Source organism: Sceloporus occidentalis, unplaced genomic scaffold, assembly GCF_023333645.1.
Source record: "Sceloporus occidentalis isolate IW3139 unplaced genomic scaffold, rSceOcc1.0.p SCAF_31, whole genome shotgun sequence".
Taxonomy (NCBI): Eukaryota; Metazoa; Chordata; class Lepidosauria; order Squamata; family Phrynosomatidae; genus Sceloporus; species Sceloporus occidentalis.
The window spans coordinates 12,085,641-12,113,241 of record NW_028317011.1 but is presented as its reverse complement, the minus strand read 5'-3'; the positions used below and the strand labels follow the sequence as shown (position 1 = coordinate 12,113,241).

Below are 27,601 nucleotides of genomic sequence, written 5' to 3'. Positions count from 1 at the left end.
ATGGGATGTACGCTGAGCGCGGAGGATAAAGCGGCGGTGGAGAGGAGTAAAATGATCGACAGGAACCTGAGGGAGGATGGCGAGAAGGCTGCTCGGGAGGTCAAGCTGCTGCTACTGGGTACGCGGGTAACACAACTGCTGGGGTGCCTTCATGGCCTCTGCTCTACAGCCAGTAGTGGAGCATGAGAGGAGCTCGCGAGGCCATTGCTCTATCTCCCATAAACTCCCCTTTGTTTTAAGGCAGGCCTAAAATCTTTTATTTAAATAGCAGCCATACTTTAGGCATTAAGGTTATGGCATGGGTGCGGCGGCGTTCTGCCCGTCTCCGGTTAAATAAAGGCTTTAACCACTTGGCTGCCGCGGAGTCCGCATTGCTTTGGATGAAATAGGGTGTGGTATGGTGTGATTGTATTAAAGCTTCTCTCAATTGTAGGTGTGCAACCTACATAATTATGATGTGGGGATTTTGTTTAATGGCGTGCCCTCTGAACAGTGTAGAATGTCTGCTTTTAATGAAATTGTCACTTTTGAATCGAAACTATGGCCAGCTTTTCCAGATCAGGGTCTTTTAAAAGTTTGTTTTTATGGGGGAAAATGAACAATGTTGTGCAAACAAAAATGCTGAACCCAATCAAAAGTCGCAATGATCCAGCTGAAGCATTTTCTATTTAAACTGAGCATTTTATCACTACTAAGAGGTATTACTAAAAAAAAAAAAAAGCACCAAAGATAATGTGTTCTGAGACTTATTAAATACCCAGACCCCCCCATGTCCTCTTTATGAATTAAACATCCTTAGTGGAAGTTTGCGGGCAGGATGTGCTAAAGTCTTGCCATTCTGTTATAGTTGTACAGATCGCTTCCTTTGGGGTTTACAACAACATCCTTTCATCTTGGTTTGATTTTTTATTATTATTACACATAGTGTATCCCTTTCAAACCATCACAGTTAATAATCAAATAACTTTACAAACAAAACACATTTATTTCTTTTTAAAATTGGACAGTGTAGAGGATACTTTGTTGTAATATTAGCACATATTAGTTTTGATTCAAGATTATAAGATTGCGAGCAGGGCTCTCTCCACGTAAATGTATCGGTTTGTCTTATTCTGTCAGTTCTAGACTTATCATACCCCTTGAATATATTGCAAGTGGCGCTAAAAAAAAAAAAAAAAAAAGGGGATAATGTTACTTATAGATACTCTTTGGATGGGCCGTGCTTAGTTAACCTTTCTTTTGAGTGATGTCAAACTTGTGTTTGTGTATTTGCAAAGTGAAATGGCACCCTACTGATTATCTAATGAGACATGTGAGATGTTATTTCATCCTGCTAGGTATGAGCGCATGGAAGCCCAAGCGATAAGTTTTTGTATTGACCTGGCACCTTTAAGGTCCTGATTAAAATCAATAGGGCTGATGCCGAGTTTCAAGTTTAAAAGTTGGGTGACTCAAATGTGAAATAATGTTTGCGCTTTAACAGCGATGCGCTTGCCAGGTACTGGCCCAGGACTCAAGGCTTAGTTGTGTTAGTGTTTTGAAAGCATCTGTTGCGGTTTTTAGCAATTCTGTTCTAAGTGTATTTAGCTTGTGTGGTGAAAAAAATAAAATGTACATATACCTGCAGATATATTTGCTAGTAGTGGAAAGTTTTTCCCAAGCACCGATGCTGTTTGAAAAATATCCTTTCGAAAATATTGGTATATTTTAGATGGCTAACAAAAAAAACTATTTAATTCTGATGGTTATGGTATTCTTGTTGTTGTTTCTATTGTTATAAAAGACCTTTTGAAGCTTTGACAAAGCAGAGGGAAATAATTAGTTGCGCATTTCCTCCGCAAGGGATCTGAGCTGTTTACGGAGTTCTCTTTAAAACCCATATGTAGTAGGATTTACAATCCCCCCCCCGTATATTTGGACAGCAGCATTTGCTACATTTGCTGGATGTGTAAGGCCTTGCAGCTTCCTAAAGGTACTTGAATCAAAGATTAAGGTGTCGAAGGGCCTCAGCTATCAAATTACCATTGTGCCTCATTAGATTCTCTTGGCTTTTAATTGTAAATTGGGCATTTAAAACACATTTACATACCAAGCCATGTGTGTTCTAATCCTTTATCTCAAGTATAGCTTGTGCCATTATTTTCTCAGATTTCCTTGTTATTTTGTTTAACATGTATGCTAACCAAGCTAGTTTGATAACAATGTTATTTACTAGGAACATCACACAAGACAAAAAAAAACAAACTTCCCTGTAAACTGGCCATTGAATAGCTTTAAGAGACGAATAATACTGAATATATGGTATAATAAGGGCAGTGGATCTGATGTATTTCATATTTGAAAATTTGATGCAATTTTTTTTTTGTCACTTAATGATGTAATAGGCTGCCTACAAATTAGTCTTCAGCCAAAGTTTATGAATCACATTTATTTGGTTAAACAGTACATGTAAAATTGTTAGTAATCACTAGGGTTATCGTGTAGCAGAGCTTTCTGTGAATTACAAGAGCACTTTCATAGAATTTTTCCCGAGTCGTGATCCGTGCAGCAGTGTACTCTTGCGTTTGTATTTAAGTACTCTTTCTGCTGACCTTTTTATACAATGACCTAGGAGATTGATGGGTGAAACAAATGGGCAGAGAAGCTTGCTTGCTTAAGAGAGTGGGGGGCAGAGGGAGTTGAAGACAAGTAAGCGAGTAGGTCAAAGAAGGGCTAGTGTGCGATGAAAGAGCTTTGCATAATAAGGAAACATCACGCCAAAAGGCTTCATCTTAAATTACTATACTGGACTTTTCTACTAGTGGAAACCACGCATAGAATTTGTGGATCTGCATCTATGTTTTCCCTTTTCGCCATCCCATTTTGCATAATGAGCGGCCCCAATCTCCGCATGTGTCACTGTGGGAATTGTTGGTCACTGTGAGTGGGCTTAATGTGAATGTACAGTTATAACGCACATGCTGAGCTGTGATCGCACTGCATCTTGGTCAGCACCCCAGTTGCCGCTGTTACATGCGCTTTGGCTGCAAATTTGCATTACACGTTGGCAGTGTAGTAGTGAGGAGCTGTGGGCAGGGAAATTGTGGTGTTTGGTTTTGTTGGGACATCATAACTGCAAATTCTGTGTACCATACTGTACAGTGTGGCACAATGTGATGCTTACCGAGAGGCAGGCACATCTCGTCAGTAAATAAAACGTTGTTGTGTTTGTGATCTAGGTTAAGTGGGATTACATTTTTGTCATGGGTTAACAAGAAGGAGGAGAAAATGAGCTAAAATTCTTTTTGGGCACACCCTTGGACATGACTTTTTATGTATATATTTCTGTTGTCTATATCTCAGATCACTAAGCATAGTGACATTATGACAGCATGACAATTTACTCTTGTAAACGTGGCACTGACGCCTCTTTAATTGTTTTAAAACAAATGTCCAGTCCCACATATCTTATGTGATGGGAAAAAATAAAGAACATAATATTTTTTAGTCTGGTGTTGATAATTGTAACAATTCTGTGTACATCGCACTGTTATCCTAGTAGCATACGTCGTTATATAAATCTTGCTACGCGTAATGTATGCGAGGAACAACTGCAGAAAGCTTACACTTCCAACAGCATATTCTTTTATTGGAAGTTCCTTACTGGATCATTTGTCGTGAACGTGGAGCTTCAGTACTACCGGTTATTATTATACGGTAGCAAAAGTAACAGCTTGCTTATTCTTATTAGTTACAGCTCTATTTGTTTGGTGATAATGTTAGTTTGGTTACCAACAACCAACTAAACGGATTAGTGCTAAGATACAAATTAACAAAATACTGCTTATCTTATTCTCTGCATGGGGTAAATCTAATAAATCTGCATTACCTTCCAAAAGTAGACAGCATTCCATGAACACATATAAATACGTTTAAGTTGATTCTTTTTCTTCTTCTTCTTCTTCTTCAAGTTTTTTCCAGAGGTTATAAATAACACAATAACAATACAATAACTTTTATATTATATTACTTTCCTCTAAATGATAGCACACATTAGTTTAGACTTTAGAGCCAAAGTCTTGAATTCATACCTTAAGATTTTTTTTCTATGTATGTATTGGATGCTAAACCTAAAATTATTTGAAATATGTCAAACAATTTGCATGCTTGTAATTTCCTCCCACGTTTGACTTAGTTACTTAACACACGTGTGGGACGCACAAACCCGAGTGTGTAGCAGGAATTGTTGAGCTAAAAGAACTCTGAATTTGTGAAACGTTATTCACCAGCGCAGTGAGATTTACAAATATACAACTGGTGTTAGAGCTTGAGCCCTTCCTCCATTGACTGAATCTGCTGAGTACAGTAACTGGCATTGTGCGTCTCTTCCTTGGTAGTTGTCTTTGCCCTCAATGTATAAAACCCATTTGCAGAGCTTCATGTTTTTGAATGTGATTTGAAGTAGTGAATTTCTTTTGAATACACTCTTCTGTTCTTGGTAGCTAAGGTTTGCAATTTGAGGACCCTGACAGAGTTTTGCATAGCAAATACACTACTATGCACCTTTACGCATGTATTAGACATCCCACGCCACTCCTGGCGGACAGCCTTTTTTGGCTTGCGGAGTGTTCACGCCTTAGCCTTGTTGGATAAATCGCCTTATTTTCGACAGCTACCATATACACCAGAGGCAGGGTCAATAGCACTGCTTTTGGGAGGTAGTACACAAAGTCAGGAGCCATTACCACCCACTCAGTGGCTCCTGTAAACTTCTCACCAATGTATGTATAACTTGCAAGGACAATAACAAATAGCAATTTCATGTCCTTTCCCCCTCAAATATTTCTCACTGGCAAATCTTACATGACAGGAAGTTTTTGTCTTCAATGTCTTAATACACTGTCTTATATTGCCGTTATGATACACACCAACATCAGTGTGTATCTTGAAGGGATAACCCCTGTTTCTCCTGCAACAAGAGCCGAATTGACAGTTTAAAGCCCATAGTTAAGTTGGCGACTTCAGGTTTGGTAAATACACATCTGTAGAATATTAGCTAAAATTGGCTGATTTAAACAAAGTGGTAAACGTGTTTTAGTCATCGTGCAATATTCCATGTCCCTGTGCTGTTAGAGGCTCTCCGTTTTCAAAAGGGTTTGCACAAACATCATGATTGGCTTTTCGAGTACAGAAAGAGTTAAGAGTAAGCCCTGAAAGAACTAAAACTAATTGTGCGTTCTTAATTACAGCAAATGCCCTGAGCTGTAATCACATTTTATGACATTGTCATAATTTACATTGTGTCTTGAATAGACAGAAATATAAATACTTGTGTTTGATGACAAACCAAGTTATCTCCCTGCTTTAGTAATTCTCTGGCATGGTGGTGTGCCTTGTCATTTCTTATTTGACATTGTTTTGTTAACATCTGTTGCTTTAATATTAATCTTCCTGTTTTTACTTTAGAGGGACGCTACCTAATCCCCCCTTTACTGTCACAACATCTAAGCTCTGTCATGGAATAATAGGCCTCAAGTTTTTGCACAGTAGTTTTAGATCCATATACCTCTTTCACAATGTTAAAAATAAAATGCATGAAATATTTAATTAACGATCACAAGGCTTACACAACACCACCTGTGTATGTTGATACACATTATCTCCTCACACACTGACCTCTTTGTAAAACTTGATGGAAGAAAGTTAAAAAGTGATGTCTGTGCTAAAGAGGAGGTAAAAGTGACTGTTAGACTAAAAAAAACATCATAGGGACAGAGAATCATGAATGCTGAAAATCTTACTACTGGCACCCAAGTTATTTTTATTTTCATAACACCAGCCCCGACCTAATTTTCTGATTGTAACATCAATTTTTTTATTTAGTTATTGATATAGTTGCCCTTAAATGTTCTCCCTCTCCTCTTTTACTAAGAGTGATGTATATCGGTTTATATTTCCATGTGTGTAATATATACTACTACTACTACTACAGGCAATCACAATTATCAATCCTCAAAAATGTAGGCGCTCACAGGTCTTGTAAATCCAAAAACTTGCCTTAATAAGAGGTTCACATACAGAAGATCAATGTTTCAACCCCACATCTCTCTAAAAGTTCTGATGTGGGACTGAACTTACGTGGGAACGGGGGCTTTTAATACAATGAGTTTCTGTTTTACTTTATTAGAAAAGACACTAAAATGACAGATCTACTAAGCATTATTTGCTTGATCTTCGTATGTTGTCTACCTGGCACAGCAGCTTTTAATATGTAATTTCACTTTGGTCAGTTTAGTGAAAACAGGTTCGTTTACTGTTGCCAATCAGTCTGTTCTAATAGCATTCCTGTGCTAACATTTAAACAATATGTTTACATGGCATGCTCGGACATGCTTAAATATTACACCAGGGCATACCTGAACTGCTTAGTCAGTGGGGAACGCTTCACTTTTCTTCAGTGTTCATATATTATTGAAACCTATAATTTAGAATCACTGCATAGGAAAAGATCAATATCCATTTCTTATTTCCTGTGTTGTATCGCAAGCAGGATTTAGATTTTCTGAGTAGTAGTGCATAGTATATCATTTCTGGTTTCGGTATACTTTTGTGTCACAGGGCAGTGTTCCCAACAAAAATCATGACTGAGGCAGTATTTGACATGATTGAAGAATTTAGTAGAACATCCAACGGTACTGGGAATAGTGTGTTTAATGCTGCATTTAGTATTGTATTTGCTAAAATATATATAAAACTTAAATTATAAACACCATGCGAATGAACCAAAAATGTTTATATCTATATGCCTGAGATTTTGACTTATTTTAGTAACTACAAGTTATACATGAAAAGATTACTATTTGTTTCTAAACTAGATTTAAAAAAAAATTTGTATACTGTGTGTCGAGCCTTCATGGCAGTCAAACTACCCAACGAGGTACGTACTTTTTCACATTAGATCTCTATTAAAATTTGTATAAATACTACGGTATATGATCAATGATGATTTATGTGATAATATCGAACGGTGGTTTTACGTCATGGTATTGTTCTTCAATCTATGATCTCTCGATGGAGAGCTGTAGAGGAATTAAACAAAAGCAAAGTTGCTCAACATCACACAGAACAAAGCAGCAACGTACATGGAGTGATTTAAATCCCTTGTCACATCAATGTTGATGTCATTGGAGCTCTGTAAAGACCCTCATCAGCTCTTTCTATAGGTTTCCTTTTTCTGCTTACATTTAGAGTGAAACACAGAATGCAATCCGGGATCCCTCTCGTTAGTGGGGATAGGTAAACCCTTCTTACTGCTTCTCCAAGGTTATAGTCCCAAAGGTATATATAGGTGACGTCCTAGCCCTAATCTGTTGCATACAATACACGGAAAGTAGATTTCCGTGTGGCTATATTTGCAGGTTGATTTTATACCCAAATTTTAATTGATTCTGTGATTGTGTTGATGTAAATTAAATTTACATAAAGAAGAGCATGTTTTATTAATAATAAATCGTTTGGTTAAGAAACGGAATCATTTGTGATTTCAGATGCTTTTTAAGCTTTCGGCAGCTGACTACGTTGAGAGCTATAAATAGATCTTGTCTTCTGACTGGAGAATACGCTATTTGCCTGGATATTTGCATGGGATTTGTTTGCCTTTGCCATATTATTTACATTAAAGGATAAATGAGCACGGTTTCTTAAGAATTAGTTTGCATGTTATGATGGCAGTTAAAATTATTGCTGATATTACACCCTTTTTCCATATAGTTGTAATATGAATGCCGTTTTTCCAAGTCCGCTTAAATAGTTGGAGCCGTGTTCAGATGATCTGGTTTACAATCACAGGACATCAGTACTGTCCTTCCCAAACTGTAATCTTCTAGCAGTACCTTATCAAATCCAAACTTTAAATTATGTCGTTTGTAGCTTATGTTCTTTTAAACAGACATGTTGAAAATTAAATAAATAAACATTATAAAATATATATATTTTCTTTTTTGGTGTGTGTTTTGGCTTATAAACAATACCAGCTTGAGCTTCAAATGCCACTCGAAGTCTCTTGTCTTTATTAGACTAACTAATTGAGGAGCTAAATGGCTTTGCACTAACTGTTCATGAGGAAGCGACCACTTAGGAAACTTTTCAAGGTGTTTGGCTCTTTGTAATTCATGTTGGAACTGTTTCAACTCTTCTAACACCTACTTTTGCAAATAAACACCTCTTGGCTTCTATATTCCTTCTTGTGTTTGTTGACCTTAAGACTATATGGAATAGTATACGTATGGAAAAAACATTGTCTTCTTGCAAGAGAAGCATAGATGTCAATCCAACGTGAGCCAATATTTTCGTGTATCCCTCTAACTTCCCCACCTAACTTATAACTAGATGATGTTGAAGTAATTACTTCCTCTTGGTTTTTTTTTTTGGTATGCCCTGTTGCTAATATAGGTCATCATTTTCCTCTCCTTCAAGTCTAAACAGAACAGTTCTTGGCAGTAAACCTTTGGATGCTCCTTTAGTGTCTTCCAAGCAAGCACAATAAGTCATTAAAAATTGAGCAGTGCAAGCAGTAACCAAGCAGCAGAAATAGATGTCGGAATATTCTAGGTTTAATGTTTTCCATTATAGAGCTCTTTCGTGGTCTGCCATACAGATGGCAGATAATGACGTTTTAATATGTCTGATTAGATACAACTGTGTAAGCAAAATGAGGGCTAAATTTTGAATCTGATTTGCTTTTTGACCATTTACGAACCACTGATTAAACTTGTGTTTTCTTCCATGTTCTAATGTGATGCATACTTTACTGGTGGCTGGTGGCTTGTGTCCTTCCACCCTGCTGCTCATTGGTTATGCTTTCTTCCCCGCTCTCTTTCTGAATTCTAAGTCTCTTTAGGTAAATGGTTAAATAGTTCTGGCCTATTAGTGGGATTTGTAAAATTACTGTGTATGATGTATATTTTAGTTTTTTTTTTTCTAGTGCTTTATTGGTCTTTTTTCATTAAATATAACTGAAACAAAAAGATTGGTTAAAAGGATTAAAAGACAATCATATTGTCATGCAGGTTTCCATAATTTTCTTCTTTGTTCTTGTTTTGTTAAAAATGGCTGCTGTAGGTTTGTTAAAATAAATCCTGAAGTCAAGGTGCATAGATTTCACACATCAGTGATTTTTATTAAGTGTTGGGAATTTGTAGAAGTAAATAAGGTCACAATAATCCAAGCCTTATAAAGACTCCATTTATTTGGAGACTTAATTCAACAACATGATGCAGATGAGTTTTATAAAAGGGGAAACTGCTTTTTTGGTACATTAAATTCCTTCATTTTGTGTTTTTGTGAGAGTGGTATCCCACAGTTCTTAATTTCTTGTGATTAGTTTGGTTTTGTTTGTTTCTCTTCTCTGTGCTAATAAGGTTTATGTTTGGACAGAAGAAAGGTAGACAATTTCCTTATTATTCATAGAGGTAGGAAGAAGAGCTGTATGTTGACATCAATAATTTGCAGAAAGGCTTTTGAAACTCATTGGTGCATATGGAACATGTAATGCCATTGCACTCCTCTCTACCATAACATATATGCTAAAAAAAAGACTAGTTCTTTTTTTGTTGAAGTTATGTCTTAAATGGAGCTAGACAGGACATAGTTTGCCACATCCACCCTCTTGGGTAGCTACATTATGCATATGTATTTGACCCAGGTGATCATAAGAGAAATGTAAATATTTTTAGTCAGAGTTGTCTATCTAAACCAAGAAGTCAAAAAGCTACTTGATTGTGTTTGATATGGGGTTTCCGCTTTGACCAATGTTAAAGATTAAATGAGAAGGGCCCTTTACTTACCCGCCAATGCCCACCTACTGCTGCACATCTGCTCTCTCCAGCAGTACATGAGGCATTTTCAGTTGTTTATTCTTGGCAATTCCAAGGGGGTGGCAGCACCTTTTGTGGCATAACTGGGAGCTTGATCGGCCTACTTGGTGATCAGTCTCCTTGTAATTTGTCTACTAATGGACTGCTTAAAAGGGAGATGTCAGATCCCCCCCCCCCCCGGGCTAACTCCATTAACACTATGGAGGGCTGTGCTGACTTGAGCCAGGTGTAAATAGTTTCCTACTGTGCTGCACTTCCTTTAAAATTTGCATGTCAGGGTATAATGTTATATCCTCATGCCCAGGGGCAGCAGGTGGCACTGGCCCTGGGTTCAGCCTAGGGCAGCACCAAAGTTAAATCTGGCACTACCCATCTTTGTCCATAAAGTGCGGTTGGATCTTCAATTTTAAACTGATAGATCCTATAAAGTGGAAGCCTGGCTTTGCTCTGAAGGGAGAAGGCATGCAAGAAGAAATGAGCTGTCAAGTAAGTAGAAAGGCTTTTTCACGAAATCTTAGATAATAATGGTGGTCAACTTGTTAATATAGGTAAGGTTTTTTTGATTGTTACAAGAAGATAAAATACTGCCACCCAATTGATAAATTGTCATATTAGAAGAAAAGTACTATGTGTATACAGAAGGTTCAGCATCATATCGGTTGGAGAATCTCATTGGATAAACAAGTTCAGGTAATGTATGGTTTTAAAGCAGATGTCATACAAAGTGTTTTATGGGAAAATAACCTAAATATTTTTAATGTTATGATTTGTTTTCCGTGGTTACTAACATAGAAATACATTGAAATAACATTAAAGCACATGTTTGAACTTTTAATTTTATTAAAATAATAAATCGTCATTCCAAAACTGGACATTTTACAATTCTAAATTTATAAATGTGTAATGATGTTCACAGGTTAAAATATGCAATATACGTATATTGTGGTAACGGCTCATCTGTAGAATCCATTATATTAACTTACCGGCTTTGTTATTACATTAGTTTTCCAATATTTCCCACTTTTTTTTAATGGTTTTAGGTTTTGCATAATATTTTCAGGAACCTGCATATTATTTATTTGTATGTATTTCAGGTGTTGTCTTTGCCCAATCTACTGACTGACTCCTCAACTTGTATTATTTACTTGTAGTAAATAATAGAATGGCTCCTTCTTAATCACCCAAATTTAAAAAAGGTCAAATATTCTGTATAATTACTCTGCAGTGGATTTTTTTTGTAAAAGGGGCTAAGTTGTCCCTTTTATGCTGTATAACTAGCTTTTTTTTCTTTCTAAGTTCTTCAACTATGACATGGTAGATTCACCATGCTGTCATGGTGACCATCCATTATTCCAAACAACTCTCCAAACTGCAACTTGGGTCACATATGTAAATATACTTGGTTTGCATAGAATTTCCACTGTTGCTCTAGCTAAACAAATATGGAGAGGGTTTTGATGGTTGTGAGGTGACAACTAAGCTTAAATGCAAAAAGTTTGCTAAAGGTCATGGACTAGAGATAAGAACATTTTTCTTGCAAGATCCAGAGTGGGTAACACACTCATGAGGATTCTTGAAGGTTTCAACTCAGATTCACACATGAATTGCTTAAAAAAGGCATTGATGTTTTAGATTAAGCAAGGTTCCATGCTTATGGTATAAAAGCTTTAAAAACTCTGAAGAAAACTGGTACATATCCTAAATCTGACAGAGGAAGCCGACATTGCTTTACGTCCTCAGGGAGTCCATTAAAAATGCATTCAGTCTTGAACTCTGTTGCCCCAGGTTTCAATACGGACGGGACCTGTGCAATTAGAAACGTTTTGAACAAAAACATGTTTCTTGTTTGGGTATAAGGAAATGCTGCTATTTATTACAGTGTGGAATCCGTTATGTAATTTACAGGTCACTGTAAACTATGGACCCCACTTACATCTATGGTAGCTGGAGATTAAATAGGGGGAGAGTTTTTCAAACTAAAACATTAAAGCACATTGTTCCTGAAGTAATTTTACAAGATTTCTTTGTCTTGAAATACATTACTTGGATATTAACATCCATTACGGTAGATATTAATGTAGTTATGCGAACTGGATCTAAAAATGTTCACAAATATTGATTATAAATATATCTCTTTTATATTGGCTAGCAGCTATTTTAAATTGGGGAAATTGATACATTTTTCGGTAACCTTTGCTTTTGAATTTTGCAAAGATATAAGCATGTATTTGTGACGAAATGTAAAAAAAACATGAGTAAGTTCCCAGGTACTTTTATCTGTTGCTTTCTTTATGGGATGGGTTGCATGTTTGCAGTGTTTGTCACTGGTACCCTTGTGGTGAAAGTCGGCTCATCAGCTACACCAGCAGCTTCTGCGCATGCGCATTTTGATATAAGGGGTATACTTTGCATGCTCTCGCGTTTTCCGCTTGCAGTAGGGTCAAAGACTGAGCACTGCCGGTGTGTCATGCAGATCACTCACGTTCTCATTGACTCGCTCTCACATTGTTACTCACTCTAAACGTCTCTCTACCTTCTGCACCGTCCGCTTCCGTGTCCCAGTGTTTTTCCGCAGCTCTGCTTCTTGTCTTGCCTCTTCTTGTTGTTTTGCTCCTCGGTATCGGCCTCCACGCACACCTTCTGCCTTGCTTGGAGGAACGGGGGAGATACTGTCCCTGTGGTGCATGCTGTGGATCTGTGGAAGTACTCCAAGAGGCTAGAATAGTGTAGACGGAACCATGGTGAAAGAGAGCCGTCTCTGTCAGCAACGTGTGTGTGTGTGTGTGTGTGTGTGTGTGTATATATGTATGTATGTGTATATTATATAATATAGCAAATGAGCAACCTTGTTTGTATATACTATATCTTCCTGCTACATATGTGGCATGTATATGCTTTTGCTCTGCTAGAAAAGTTCATGTATACCAGACATATTATTAATATACTCTTGGTGTGAGTGTGGCTGCACAAAATGTGCTGTTTTCATAAATAGATGCCAATTTAGAGATTATATAAAAGCACTTCAGTTTAGTTTCAAAATGTGCAGAATGAAGAGGTTTCCCAATGTCCGTATGTTACAGAATTGTCGACCAGATACTTTATGCGCTGTTGATTGCTTCCCCTACTTGTTTTAGTCTCAGCGAGGGAGCCTATAACTGAACTCAGTTTCGTGGCGAATGCTGAAACACTTACATTGCAAGATAAACACACCGGCTTGTGCTTGGCAGGAAAGGACAAGGTCAAATTCTTTGTTTTGTGCCAGTGCTTGCCTGTGCAAACCAAATGTGTTTGTGTCTGCCTTAGTATAGTGACTGTGTGTTTATAATAAAATAATGCCCAAACTCCGCCAATATCTATGCTGTAGGACACCATGATCTTTTGAAAGTTAGAACTGCAATGCAACATAGTAACCTAACCATTATTAAATCCTTTAATACCGTCTTTAGGCTAGGTTTCCACTTGGTTTTTTTTAGCTAAAAACACCCATAAAAACGCCAATAGCGCCACCTGGCTTTTTTTTTAGTGAAAAAACGCAGCCGCCAGATGTTAGCTGTTCTTCAATAGGAAATCGCAGAATGCCATATCCACTTTCTGTTCGGCGTTTTTTCAGTCCTCTTTGGTGTTTTTCTGCTTTTTGGGGCTCTGTGGCAGCTTTTCAAAATCGCAGCATGTTGACACTCTGGCGTTTTTTGCAAGGAAATCTTGGCGTCTTTCTCCAATAGAAGTCTATGGGAGAGAAAAAACGCCATGAAAAAGCCATGTGGGTTTATTGCCTTGGCATTTTTTTATGGCGTTTTTTCCACAGTTACAATGCAGAGGATGGACCCAGTATCTGTGTGTCCTACGAGAAATAGGCTGGAAACAAACAGTTTCACACAAAACAAAGTTCATATTGAATTCTACACCATTTGGAACAAACATGCCATTACAAACAAACATACGCGACACATCAACTGGATCCTGCGTGCCAAAAGCAACAGCAAACAATTTGCACCATCATTTGGGGCCAATCTTCCTAGAGGAGCAGACATTCGGAATAAAGCATGCCTTACAAACCACAGAAAAGTGACAAAAGGGTCCGCCGGGGCGTGTTTAAGTAGAACTCTACCAAGTAAATGACATCAGGGGGCAGATACTTGCCATTTATCCTAATCCCTTTTAGCTGGGTGAAACTTCTAACTTGTAAAGGCTGGAAAAACTGCCTAAGGTCAAAAAAAGCAATTTCCACAGAAAGGCTAAAACGCCAGAAAAAAACGCCAGTGGCAGTGGCAGTTTTCTTGGGTTTTTGTCCTGCGTTTTTTTTGTTGATGAAAAACGCCAAGTGGAAACCTAGCCTAATAGAAGCTTCTGTTTGGAGTAACAGTGCAAGGTTGTGGTGTTTCCACCTAAAGCATTGTCAAGTTTGTAGACTTTGGGAGCAGCATGCCAAGGGTCTGCGTCTACCTTCTGTGAGACCGTCCTCGGCTCTATAAACGGAGAGCATGTCACTCAAAATAATAAAAAAGTAATAATGTATCTCCTCCCACTCACATATATGAGCAAGAATGCAATACATTTTGAATGTTCCAAACGTTTTCTTTTAATCTCGCACCTACAAGATGCATCGTGTCGACGCAAAAGTACAAATCTCCGTGTGTCCTATATTTGCCGGTGTGAGAGAGCTGAGTAATCTACTTTCTATGTTTAAGTTTTTCGATCTTGAGTAATGTATACAGCTGCTCCTGAAATTATGTACGCGATACATAGCCATATAAAAGATTCAAATGTTTCTTTAACATTCTCGAAGACTTGCTGATTAAAATGACTGTGTAGTGGAGCTGCGGGCTTTGTTTTGATGTTAAAATAGTAACCTGTAATAAATGTTTAAATGAAAAGGCTAGTTGTGACAGTGTTTGAGTCATGCTTAACCTCGCCTATCGTATTAACTTTTTTGTTATTGCATAAGACGTTTTGTTTTAATAAAGGCATAAGTAATTGTTAAAGGGCAAGATGCGTAAATTACTGACTAATTAAAAGCAAACGTACAGCCCAACAACACTCTAAATAGGAACTGTCGTAATCACAGCATTTAGAATAACTATATTTATTTAGGAATAGCGTGTGTATTTTCTGCCACGCTGAGACGTCCCATAATCCACGACGTGAGCTTTTAATCAGTTTACTGGCCTAGTTCTCTCTCTTCTCAGCAACTCTTATAAAGTTTGCCTGAAGAACATTGGCGGTGGGGGGGATATAATAGTCTTTCAGTACAGTTGAATGGTTGTTTAGTAGCACACACCTAATAATACATAAAATGTGTTTATTTTAATCCGTAAATGTCATTGCTTAGGTTACTTTCTGTAGAACTGTAAAGTTAAGGAGCACCACAAAAAAAAAAAAGCAGGAACTAGCGTATGGAATAAATAAATAAATCCTTGCGTCCTGCCAAGTAAAAGTTATGTATTGTGTAAAAGAAGCAAATGCATTCTTGATTGTCATATCCCCCAAAAGGTCTATATACGTATATACTAAAGGTTTTTGCTGCTGTTGATATAGTAAATACCAATAATAAAAGTTATGGCAGGTAAAGGTGATGGGAAAACCCTTCCACTGAAAATTAAGGGGGTAGTAGAATCATTATTAAACACTCATCTACAGACACCAGACAAGCCAGAAGGCTTGTTTTTTCTCCTCAGAAATCTCATGGTGCTGCCACAACCACAAGGGATTCTGGGTAGGCGCATGCAAACAAGGTCAACAATTAACACCTTTTGCCTCTATATCCACTTTATACGTGGATCCCTTGAAAGTAATTGCCCGCTGTACAAGACAGCCTTTAGACAAAACTCGGGTAAGAGGTGCAGTAGCCAGATCACCGCTCGTGGACAGCTGTATCGTCCATATAGTAAATGAGGAAGCGGTAAAGATTTACATTTGTGAATGATGCAATTTGTTGTGCAAGGTGTGTGCCATAACAGCGATAATAACCCTTTTTAGATTGTAAACTTGAGACACTTTCTTTCCCTGATCCATCGTTTTTTCTCCCAGTTGTAGTTGTTGTGTGTCATATATAACTGTAAGAAGGGCTGCATAACTTGTAAATAAAACATAACTTGCTTGCCTATAGCATATGTTTTGCACCTCCTTTCCTGTGTTGAGTTGTACTGTATTTTATATCGTATAGTAGGTTGAAAAAAAGACTTCAGTCCATCAAGTTCAACCTTTCACACATACCTACTTCTATATTTAAACAAAAAAGAAAACGCTGGTTTCAACGCAACTCGCCATTTGAAGAAGTGACCCTTTTTAATGAACTGATAAGTTTGGTCTTTAGCAGACGTTAGGATGGGTAGCATTATCCCGTACTATGGCACTCGCCAGTAAGCCAATTTCTGTGTGCATGTGCTGAGATGCGTAAAGTACTGGCAGTCTATAAATGTCCTATATACGTACTAAGGCTTAAAGCTCTAGCTGCTTCACCATAGAGCAAAAAACATCCTGAAACTCCGTTATTTGCAATTTAGTTAGTCATGTGTCACGTTTGTGTAACTAATTCCTTAGCCTGAGTAATCCTCTTTAGATCTGTTTGATGGATATTCCCTGTAAGTACCTTTAATTTATGGATTATTAGGAAATCTCTTCAGTCAAAATTGAGTAAGTCAGTTTAGTGTTATGATGGCGTGATTGTGAGAGCGTCCGTGTTTGCTAATTCAAAATCAAAAATTTCTGTTCATTTTTTTTTTTTTATTCAGGGGCTGGAGAATCTGGAAAAAGCACAATTGTGAAGCAAATGAAGTAAGCAACTTGTCTGTAAGAAAAGAAGTACTTTTAATCCCTAGACGACTACTTTAATTTGACAATAGCTGAGCAGGGGACCCTGGGTCATTTAATAAATGAACCAATTTAAAATAAAATTAAGCAAACTAACGAAAAGCAGAGCTGGTTAAGTTAAACCAAATCAGCAAAAATCTTCATTTTTTTGCTTTATTCCTCGGCACAACTTGATGATAAAAGAAGCCTCTGCTTTTTCCCCCACCCAAGGCTTTGATCAGATTGATATCTTTGGACCTCAGAAAACATCTGCTTAAACAGGTGGACACAATTTTTCTACAAAGCAAACACAATAAAAAAATATTTGGTTATACAAAAAAAAAAGCAAATCCTGTATGAGAATGTAGAAAAATATTGGTTGCATCAAACTTATTGTGGGAAGGGGTCCTTTTTTTAAGCAATAGCATATTTAAATCAGAGACCCTTTTGGCAATCATCATGCCGAAACCTAATTAAACATCAACGTAATAAAATGTCGAGCTCTGTGTCATTCTCATTTGTATTCTCATTTAGAATTATTCATGAAGCTGGCTACTCAGAAGAAGAATGTAAACAGTACAAAGCCGTGGTGTACAGCAACACTATACAGTCCATTATTGCCATCATTAGGGCAATGGGCAGGTTGAAGATAGATTTTGGAGACCCATCAAGAGCTGTAAGTATTCACATAAGTGATCTCAAGTGCACTTTTTTTATTTTTTTTTATTTTTTTTTTACGACAAGGTAACACTTTGTAGAATGAGTGACACTTCCACAAAATGTATAATAAAATAGCTGTTGCAATATATTAGCTTTTGGCTGTATTCAAAAGCAGAAAAACAGTTTTCCTTAGTTGGTCAACCCAATGAACTTCTGCTGAAAGTAAGGCAGGGTATAATGCATAGATAGCGAGTTTAAGGTCACCTCACTAGTTAAACTAGCATTAGGCAATGCTAACCCATCATAATGCATAATAAAGGAAGCAAACTCCCCCTTACTGAAGAAAACTATATTGACAGAAGATCATGGCTAGAGTGGGAAGATGTTGATGAATTGACAACCTTTTTAATTTTTAAGCTGACATTGCTTGGTGGGGACAGAGTTTGAAAATTCCAAATACTGTCGCATGTCGAAAACCCACTCAGAAAAGGCTCTTAAAATAAATGCGGCAAGAAAATACATAGAATTCCTGTCATTCTTTTTCTGTTTCTAAAACACTAACTTTTTTGTAGGATGATGCCAGACAACTTTTTGTGTTGGCTGGAGCAGCAGAAGAAGGTTTTATGACGGCAGAGCTCGCTGGAGTTATTAAGCGATTATGGAAAGATGGTGGTGTGCAGGCGTGTTTTAACAGATCAAGAGAATACCAGCTCAATGACTCTGCAGCATAGTGAGTAAATATGGTCATTTACAATATTAGGTGGTCAGTGACTCATTACAGATTGCATTATGGAAACACGTTGTGGTCTGTCACGGTCTTGTTACCAGGGTGCCATAAACTGATTTAAGGATTTATAGACACAGATTAACTTTGTCATGTGTATACATGGCAGTGTGCCTCCCTTTAAGTTGGATAGGTGCATACTTATATATGGATTGCAGGCACAGACTGCAGTATTGTGGGATCTATATGCATTATGCAGAGCTGTTTCCACAAGTTATTTTATTTTAAGTTGGGTACAGAAATTCAACCGTATTTTCAGATTAGTTTATATAGTGTTGAAAGTGTCAACAAAAAAGAAATGCTATTGTGGGCTTTAAAAATAGAAAAAAAAAGGGGGGGCGCATCCACATTCTTTTTTTCAGTGATTCGTTCCTATGACTAACGCATGATACACAAGTCCTAAAAATAAAGCAATACAAAGAATGCAACAAGGGTTATATATAAACATGGCGCAAGCTATTTAAAAATGTTCTAAAACTTTTAAGACAAGTATTTTTTGGTATCAAAAGTGGTCTTCTTGAGCTGATCTACCTCTGTTCCGCATGTGGTGATGTGTGTTTTTCTTTTTAATATAAATATATTATTTATGGCTCAGACTGATTGCTCCAATTTAACTCCTTTACACCACAAATTATTTTATACAGCACACTCTGACCACTTACACACATCATACTTGGTTGGGTGGTTTGTTTGACTCTATTTCAGTGATTTCGTAAATCACACTAAAGCATGAAGCACCTCAGAAAGACATGGTTGTAGCCCCCAGACATTTGTGTCCACTGTGTCTTGTATAGATTCACTTGGAAAGGAAGGTAGTATTAAAAAAAATAAATAAAAAAAATACAAGACCAGAGATGTCAGGACATTAACACCAGAAGCAAGGAAGCAGGTGCCAAGTTAGGTTGCTTAAGGACACCCCAATAAACAGCAACCTGGGAAGGTTGGGACAACCAGCAATGTAGAAATAGGTTTGTGCAACAATGATTCTGGATCAAAACTATCACATCAAGCACCAACCATAGAGCTTCCTTGTTCTGCAAAGGACTGTAGGAAAGGTCAGGACTATATACCTGCCTAACCATGAAATAGGGTCTGTGTGTATTAGCAAGACGCCTGCAGGATGTGGCAGGTAATCTCAACTAAGTAACTATTGTCTTAATGGCTGATAAAACGTGCCACGGGCAAATTGACTCCTAATTGTATTCCTGTGGCAAGTTTATGGTTGCATATGGTGTTATATTTGTGTGTGTTTATAATCTGTTTTGCTTATTTTTAGCTATCTCAATGATTTGGACAGGATAGCTCAGAACAGTTACATACCCACTCAACAAGATGTTCTCAGGACCAGAGTGAAAACTACTGGGATAGTGGAAACTCATTTTACCTTTAAAGATCTCCATTTTAAGTAAGGATTTTTTTTTTTAAGTGTCTATTTGTTCACCCGTTACAGCCACTGTTGTGGTCTCTACAATTTTGATGCATTCTCTACATCCACCAACATTATTTTTTTGTAGGGGTACAAGATTTTGGTTTTTCATTGGGTGAATATTCTGTAGGTTTTGCGTGTTTGGTGTAAAGGTATGTTTGTACGTTTCTGTTCTGCAGACATGCCTGTATGTTTGCTCTGAGTCAGGCCACGATATTGCATCATATTGGTTTTTTGCTTTGTGGTGATCTGCATGATGTACTGTATGCTAGGTTAGCAAGGATAGTTTTTGGGATTCATCAGATTGATCAGTCATTTATTTTCTTTAATCCTAAGTATACATTTGTTGGCGAAAGATAGCCTGTGTCACATATGACGGTGTACAATTTATTGGTTTGACAGGTTGGACCATACAACAATAAGATTTATTCATGTAATGTTGTTTAACTCTCCACACAAGTAGATGTGGTATATTCGCACTTTTTTCCCCAAGACTATAAGAATTTTTGTCATGAAAAAGCAAAACAAATTTCTAGTATTTCAGACAGAAAAACACAATGTTCCCCAATTCTCATTCATCATTTTATAAGAATTTGTTTCCTGTTGCAGCTTGTATTATACAAGCAACACTGTTATGTGAAGCTTTAAGGCTAAATGGAAACTATTCAATTCCATTTGTTGCTACTAGCATACTAGTATAACTTTAGCAGATTTTTTTAATAAAAATTGTAGGCATTCTTCTTCTGTTTTTATTAAATAGTGTTTGTGACACCTGTATATTAGCTGTATGTGTTTAGATCTGTTACCCTAGCCCAGTTTACTAGGCAGGCACACTGGAATCTTACTGACTTGCAATAAACAACCAAAGGGAAGCTCTGAGTGATTAGTTTCAGAATAAAGGAGCTTCATTAGCTGTAAGCAGCACTTAATTAACATGGCCCTTAACAACACTGTGATGTGTGAGTTAGGAATGCAACAAAAATATCAAGTAACTGCCTACAATTACTGTATACAGTGCCTTAAGCCATTGAGAAAAAGTTCCATGATTCTTACTCTTTAAGAGTGCTAGCAAAGGGTCTTCGTGCAAATAAATACATAGTTCATCCATATTGTACATTGAACCAAAATTTTGCATTTCATCTTGCTGACTTAACTATATCATATGAAGGGAAAAACCAGCAAGCCTGTCTTACAAAACATTCCAATGTGTCCATATATAATGCACTCTTAAAACCTTAAGGATGTCTCCTCAGCTTAACTTTGCATTCTTGCTGGAGGAACTTGCTGACCCTGATGCTCAGAATCTATAGTGAGGTCAAAGATTCATTTTCCTTCCACTCAGCCATGGGGTTTAATCACTAAACAGAGTTGTGGCTAACAAGATAAGCGCTTCCTTAACAAGCTTTGTCCAAAATATGGTAGTTTTATCTCAATTCAGACAAAAGGCTAAATTTGGAACGCGCTTAACTCAAGTTTTAGTTTTTGTCTTTCCACACTTGTTTGAATTTCTGTATTGTACTCTAGTATTACTTGATGACGTGTTTCAAACTGACATTCTCTTTGCAAACTTTTTACAGACTCGGCATTAGCATTTATTTTTAGATGAAGAATCCTGTAGTGATTTTATATTCTGCATTGTAAGCTGCTTGTTTAAGTACAATGGTACATACGTGTTATGTAATAAATCAACAACAGATGCTTTAATAAACAAAGAAGGGTTGGCTCCTAAAGAGGAAATGTCACCCATGATCTATTTTGCTTAGCTTTTCTCTGCTTATTTAATCAAGGGCATTTATTGAATCTACATGAGACAAGAGTTTTACCTTGTTTAAATATAAAACAAAAAGGTTTAAGAGGCCATACAGGGACTCATACAGCTCCAATAACAAAGACTCTACATATTAAAGTACTTAAACTATCTACCTGAGGAAACTACTGCCAATCTAGTGCTGCAAAGTTTTTGCATGAAATAAAATCCTATTGATTAATCCCTTCCGTACCGGCGTTCTCATACTGCGTCTTCCCTTGAAGACTGCAGTTTTATTTAAATATTTTAATTCCTTGCTCATGAATTGCTCAAAGCGATCACGTGCATGGAATTGAGGGGGAGTGGCTACTACCCAATGGGCAGTAGCAGCCGCCCCTTGCGATCCCAGCGTCCATAGCGACGCTGGATCACGCATCATTGATGACGTACCCGGTACGTCCTGGTCTGTGGGTGACACCCAACCAGGAAGTACCAGGTACGTCACCGGTACGGAAGGGGTTAAACAATTTCTGGCGTCATTTTAAACCGTCCTTATCGATTTCACAATATGTTTCTCAATGTAAAAAATATCTAATTTCTACAAAGAAAATACACCATTCACAAAGTAGTGGCACGTCTGAATGCTGCAGTTAAATATTCCTGTGGTTCTAATTGGTGATCTATAGTAATAGTTGCATTTGCTTGTAGAATGTTCGATGTTGGAGGACAAAGATCGGAAAGGAAGAAGTGGATTCACTGCTTTGAGGGCGTTACTGCAATAATTTTCTGCGTGGCTTTGAGTGATTATGATTTAGTCCTAGCTGAAGATGAAGAAATGGTAAGAACCTGCTTTTTTTTGTTTCTTACAGTAAGTAAGCTCAATGTATGGTAAGCCTAATGACTTGGTATCATGGCAATGACTGCATAGTCTGTAGGACCGAGAAAATTACACAAGCTTTTCTATATCTAATACTACATAAAGCGTTATGTATATGTTAAGTGTCTAGTCAATGTCCTTGTTACATAAGTCTTGCCATTATCAACAGTTTTCATCGCTTCAGAACAAGTCTTGGTTCATCACAAGTATGAAAAAAAAAATTCCTTGGCTTTTTTCTACAACTGCCAGATGTTAGTTCCACTTTTGATAAATTAGTGTTTCCTAACTTAATTCATACATTTTTACTCTCCTGCCACAGACCATGATGTGCCTAGTTCTAGCACTGATCTTTTCAATGTTTGTCATGTCTCATCTCTCTCCTTTTTTCTAAGCTATTCATGTTAAAGTCATTAAGTCTTTATGGTAAGTTTGTGTTATTAAGGTCATGCACCTTTACAGTAGCTACTCGTTCATGTTTTACTTTAAGTGCATTTTTGGCAGTTTTAATTTGTATTTAATGTGTTGCTTACAATGGTACAGAACTAAAAAGCCCGTGTATAGATAAATGAAGGAGAACCTTTAATGTAACAGTATTTGTGAATAAGGATCTCTAATTTTCTAGCGATTACCACATTTCCAATGTTTCAATGAAACCTAAACACCCCTTTGCTTTTTGTTAGCTGTAATAAAAGGTAATAATCCAGTTCTTCATACTGTTGATGCCACAGAGAGTGCCTTGGATGATATACGCTACCTGTTTTGGGATTTTAATCCCTGTTAGTGTCGGCTTGTTGGCACTTATTTAGGTTTTTAGCCATTTTTACAGTTTTTCGATTACCCTGTGGGGGTTGTAGCACAAAATTTTATAAAGAACTGACGAACCTGGCAATTGCGTAAATCTTAATTCTGTCTGTTGACTTTTAGACTGAAGAAAACCGGGATTTTGTATTTGTATTAAATAGCAGAGCAGCGTTCTTGTGTAAGAGTGATGTCTGTGTAAACTCATCCATAGTATATAGGATGAAACCCGTAAAGCAAACTGAAGTCATTCTGTGGATTTTTAGTCCTGTTGGACTCCTAGAAATTGCTAATTACGTTAGCCTTCCCTTAGACTCTTCTGTAACTAATCCCTAGTAAAATGCATTGAAACAAAATGATACACTTGCTGTATACTGTGAACATAACCAATAGTTTTGTACATGAGATAAAAAAATAAGTGGTTTTTTTTAGGTGTCGGTGAAATTGGCCTAAATTCTTTCAATACATTGACGCCAGTGTATTGTACCAGTTACTAAGCCCTAATGTGGGAATTTTACATCTTGCTGTTTCTGCAATTTCCAACTTAAAATGTATTTTATAAGCTCATCAAAGAAACCTTTTGAGTATGGTCTTATCTGCAAACGTATATTAATTTTGGTGTTTTGCTCTTATTTCCTACGTTGATTACATGCTTGCAAATTATATATTTGGTATCTGTATCATATCAGGAGACATTGGGAATTCATGTTTGCATTAGTTTTAAACCAAGCCCCCCCCTTACTTCATAATGCACCTTACTTATATATATATGCCACTCTGCCCCTGAAATGCTTTATAACCCCCGATATGCTTTATGCCCCCTAGAAGAGCCACCCCCCCCCCCCCGATTTACCAGTGCACACCCAGACTCCTTGGTGTTTAGTGGGGCCGGCCAGTGAACGTCTGTGCGATGCACGCAGACAACCTCCACTGCCGGGGCTTCTATGATGGAGAAGCGCCGGCAGAGGACGTCCACGGCTGCCGGAGAAGATGATCCAGGTCCCTTGCAGCGCTGCTGGGGGATCTGGATCCTAACCCTGCTGCTTACCCACAGCAGGGCTAAATGGGGAAGAAAAACTACCCGTCCTGCGCCCAGAAAGTGCAGCCTATATTCGGGCCAATACGGTACATTCTTTCTCTTGCTCCCTCTGTTCCCCCTCCCAGGTACCACAAACTCTGACCTCACCCCTGACACTCTAACACTATGTCATAACAGGAACACACATGCTAACACCATATGCTCATGAATATTAACACTGTGTTAACAACATAGAGGCACACACATACAGTAACATAGTTACACTAACATTCTAACCTGTGCAAACTTACTAACATACAGTCACATACTTGCACTAATATTTGCACTTGCAAACACACAACGCACTTTTGGCTCAGGAGGCTGGTGTCGGCTCTTTTGTTCGCTCATTGTCCTCACATGCAAAGTTGGGCCTGAGGAAGCGCGAGTTGCAGCATCCTCCTAGCGGTATGTTTTGGGTAGATGGTGCATGGGGCCGAGGGAGGGCCTCGATTCCCTGCAGCCAAGCAGGGGGGCCTGATACAATAGTACCGGTCGTACAACCTGATGGTGGCCCTGTCTCCAACATAAATGCAGTTTGCCAAACAAGAAACACAAGCTATAGGTAGTTGTAGTGCCAGCTTTACAGAAGTTCTCTTACATGTTATGTATCCTGCTGTGCACAATTAAGGTCTGCGGACTAGAGTATTGAGAACATTTAACTAGCACGTGTGTGTGTATATATGTATCATAAAGAATGCAATTCCCAACATCAGAGCCCGTTTTAGCACCAGTCATCCTCAGCGGCTGTATATACTTTCTTGGGAGATATTTCTGAAGTGGTGACAGCTCCTTTGCCACCTTACTAGGGGTAAATCATTGGAACCTAGACTCCTGTGCTCCTCCTTAGTCCCCTCATGTCCCACTGTTCTAGGAGTTCAAAATATTGTTGGGGTGATGTGTATAGCAGTCTTAGCTAACAAAACACATATTTAATTTGTAGCCATCAGTAACATCACTTTTTGTTTTCTTCCTTTTAGAACCGGATGCACGAAAGTATGAAGCTCTTTGACAGCATCTGCAATAACAAGTGGTTTACAGATACCTCTATTATCCTTTTCCTAAACAAGAAGGACTTGTTTGAAGAAAAAATCAAAAGGAGCCCTCTGACAATTTGTTACCCCGAATATGCAGGTATTTGTGTATTAGTATTTGAAAGGAATACCCTATCTCAATTATGTTCTGTATATTTTGAAGCTAAACATTTACAACAATCTGCACAAATCTTGAAAACCCAGGGAACTTTATTTACCTATAGATGTGAACATTGCAGTTAGATTATATCCAAATCACTAATCACCTTTTATTGTTTTAGCTGTGACTGGTATTGAATAGTGTAGTGGAAAGTTTCGAGTGCCTAACAAGAGAAAAATGGGGGCATCCATCTTGCCTTTCTACCAAAACACAGTTCACATCATGCCCTTACTTATGTGATAATGTTACAAGAAATCCCCTGATTATGACAATCGATTGTAAGATATTCTGTACCTTTAGAAAAGACTCCAGACCAGCAACTTTTTTCTTCCCTAATAGGTTTTTTTTATTTTATTGCCAGCCCCCCCCTTAGTCTGCAGTCAAATGATGTTTATCAGGGCAATATAACATAAAACACACCTTTCTTCTGTGCTCCACCACTTTGTACAGTACCCCAGTTAACCCCTTTATGACAAGGGGTATATTGCACCGTTTAACACTCAAGCTTGTATATTTAACAATTATTACACATGCCAACATCTTATGCTCCCAAACGCTAACACCTTACAGTTACACACACACACACACACACACACACTCATGCTAATGCCATGCATACATGGCACCATACATGCTTATATCACACTCTTATAAACATGCACCCATTATCCAACAACATACACACACACTATACATATATAAAAATCTCTCTAACATGCACATCGATTCTGGCACTGCAATACAGACACACACATACACACATACACTGACACTACAGTATATACTCTGATGCACTACCCCCCCCCCCCCGTGTGGATACCTGCCACACCAGTGCCTGTCTTCTGGCATCGAGAATCCGGCACCCTATGCTTCCCTGCGGGGACAGCTGGTGCTGTGAGGTGTCCAGTGGGCTTAAGTGGTTGAGAAGCATGCATTATGTGACCCTGCTGGGCGCCTCACTGCAACAACTTCAATATGCCCACGCAAGAAAGCATAGGCCGCTGGATCCCCGATGGCAACTGCAGCCAATTTTTACTCCCTTGTCCTGCAAAACCCGGAGCACCAGGAAGTGGTTTCTAGTCGCCATGGCAACCTAATGCCTAGGCATGGCGGAGCCTTGGCCTACAGATTTCACGGCTGCAGATGCAAACATCACAGGGCACAATTGTAGTGGCATATATTTGTTACAATTTCTCTTTTGCCAATTATTTTCATGTGGCTCTGCTTTGTGTTTTTATGTGATTTTTTATTTATTTCCCCCCCCCCAGGTTCAAATACATACGAAGAAGCAGCTGCATACATTCAGTGTCAGTTTGAAGATCTAAACAAAAGAAAAGACACAAAAGAAATATATACCCATTTCACTTGTGCTACAGATACCAAGAATGTGCAGTTTGTATTTGATGCAGTAACTGATGTCATTATTAAAAATAATCTCAAGGACTGTGGCCTTTTCTAAGACATGACATTTTATGGTAAGACTGTTATGTTACTAAAGAGCACTCTCCATGATAGGATCCTATGATTTTATACTAATATAATATAAATATATATTGATATTATATATTACACATACGCACACAGTATATAAATTATCTTGATGTATTTTTTACCATGTTAATTAGCCAACAGCCTTGGCAAAGCGTCAAGTGAATACATTCCATTGAAATTAACCAAAAAATGATGTCTTATTTGTTTATGCATAATAATGCAGGTATCATCAGATGTCTTTCTTTTTTCCTCCCTGTCTTTAGATTGCATTTGACTTCACCCTGTTATAGCTTGAAGGCTTTTGGAGTGACTAAAGACTCTTGACCGGCGGACCAGTACTGTACTTGCCAGTTTTATTAGCTTTATTTATGTTCATGTCTTGTAAATTTTCCAACTGCTACTAGGCCACACAGTGGAGGAGGTATCTTGATTGTATGTATACTGTAATTGTAGGAATGTTATTTGTACAGACATTGAACAGAATATTTTAATAATTTGAATTGTTCTCAAAAAAAATCTGTTTTATGAAATGCTGTTAATGACAATTGTATCTCTCTCGCCTGTTGCGGTTATTTAAGGAAATAATGTACATTTTATTTACCCTTCTAAGCATGCATGCTGCCTTATTCTGTGTTCTGCTTTGTTTCGTTGCAGCCTGTAAGATATATGAAGCCTTTTAAAGATCTAGACACCTCTTACAGGTGCACAAACCTGGGGCATGTAACACAGAATCATCCTGTTGACCTAAGCCATCACTGTGCATTTTTATTACATAATAGCTATCTTGTGCATTGCCTTATGGGTAGTGCCGAAATTGCATTTTTATATATTTTAAAATCAAATAACCTTTTATTTGTAAATAGAATTTTTTCCAGTTGTTCGCCCGGAGCTTTTTTTTCTTTCTTG

At 37.8% G+C, this 27,601-nt stretch overlaps 1 protein-coding gene across 1 annotated transcript; it reads left to right on the top strand.

The window, feature by feature from the left end:
• Window positions 1–26,663, top strand: LOC149298841 (guanine nucleotide-binding protein G(i) subunit alpha-1). Its single transcript, XM_089487238.1, has 8 exons — window positions 1–118; window positions 16,586–16,628; window positions 17,178–17,319; window positions 17,876–18,033; window positions 19,364–19,492; window positions 21,969–22,098; window positions 24,991–25,144; window positions 26,473–26,663. The coding sequence occupies exons 1-8, from the start codon at window positions 1–3 to the stop codon at window positions 26,661–26,663; spliced, it is 1,065 nt and encodes a 354-aa protein (XP_089343364.1).
• The last annotated feature ends 938 nt before the right edge of the window (window positions 26,664–27,601 follow it).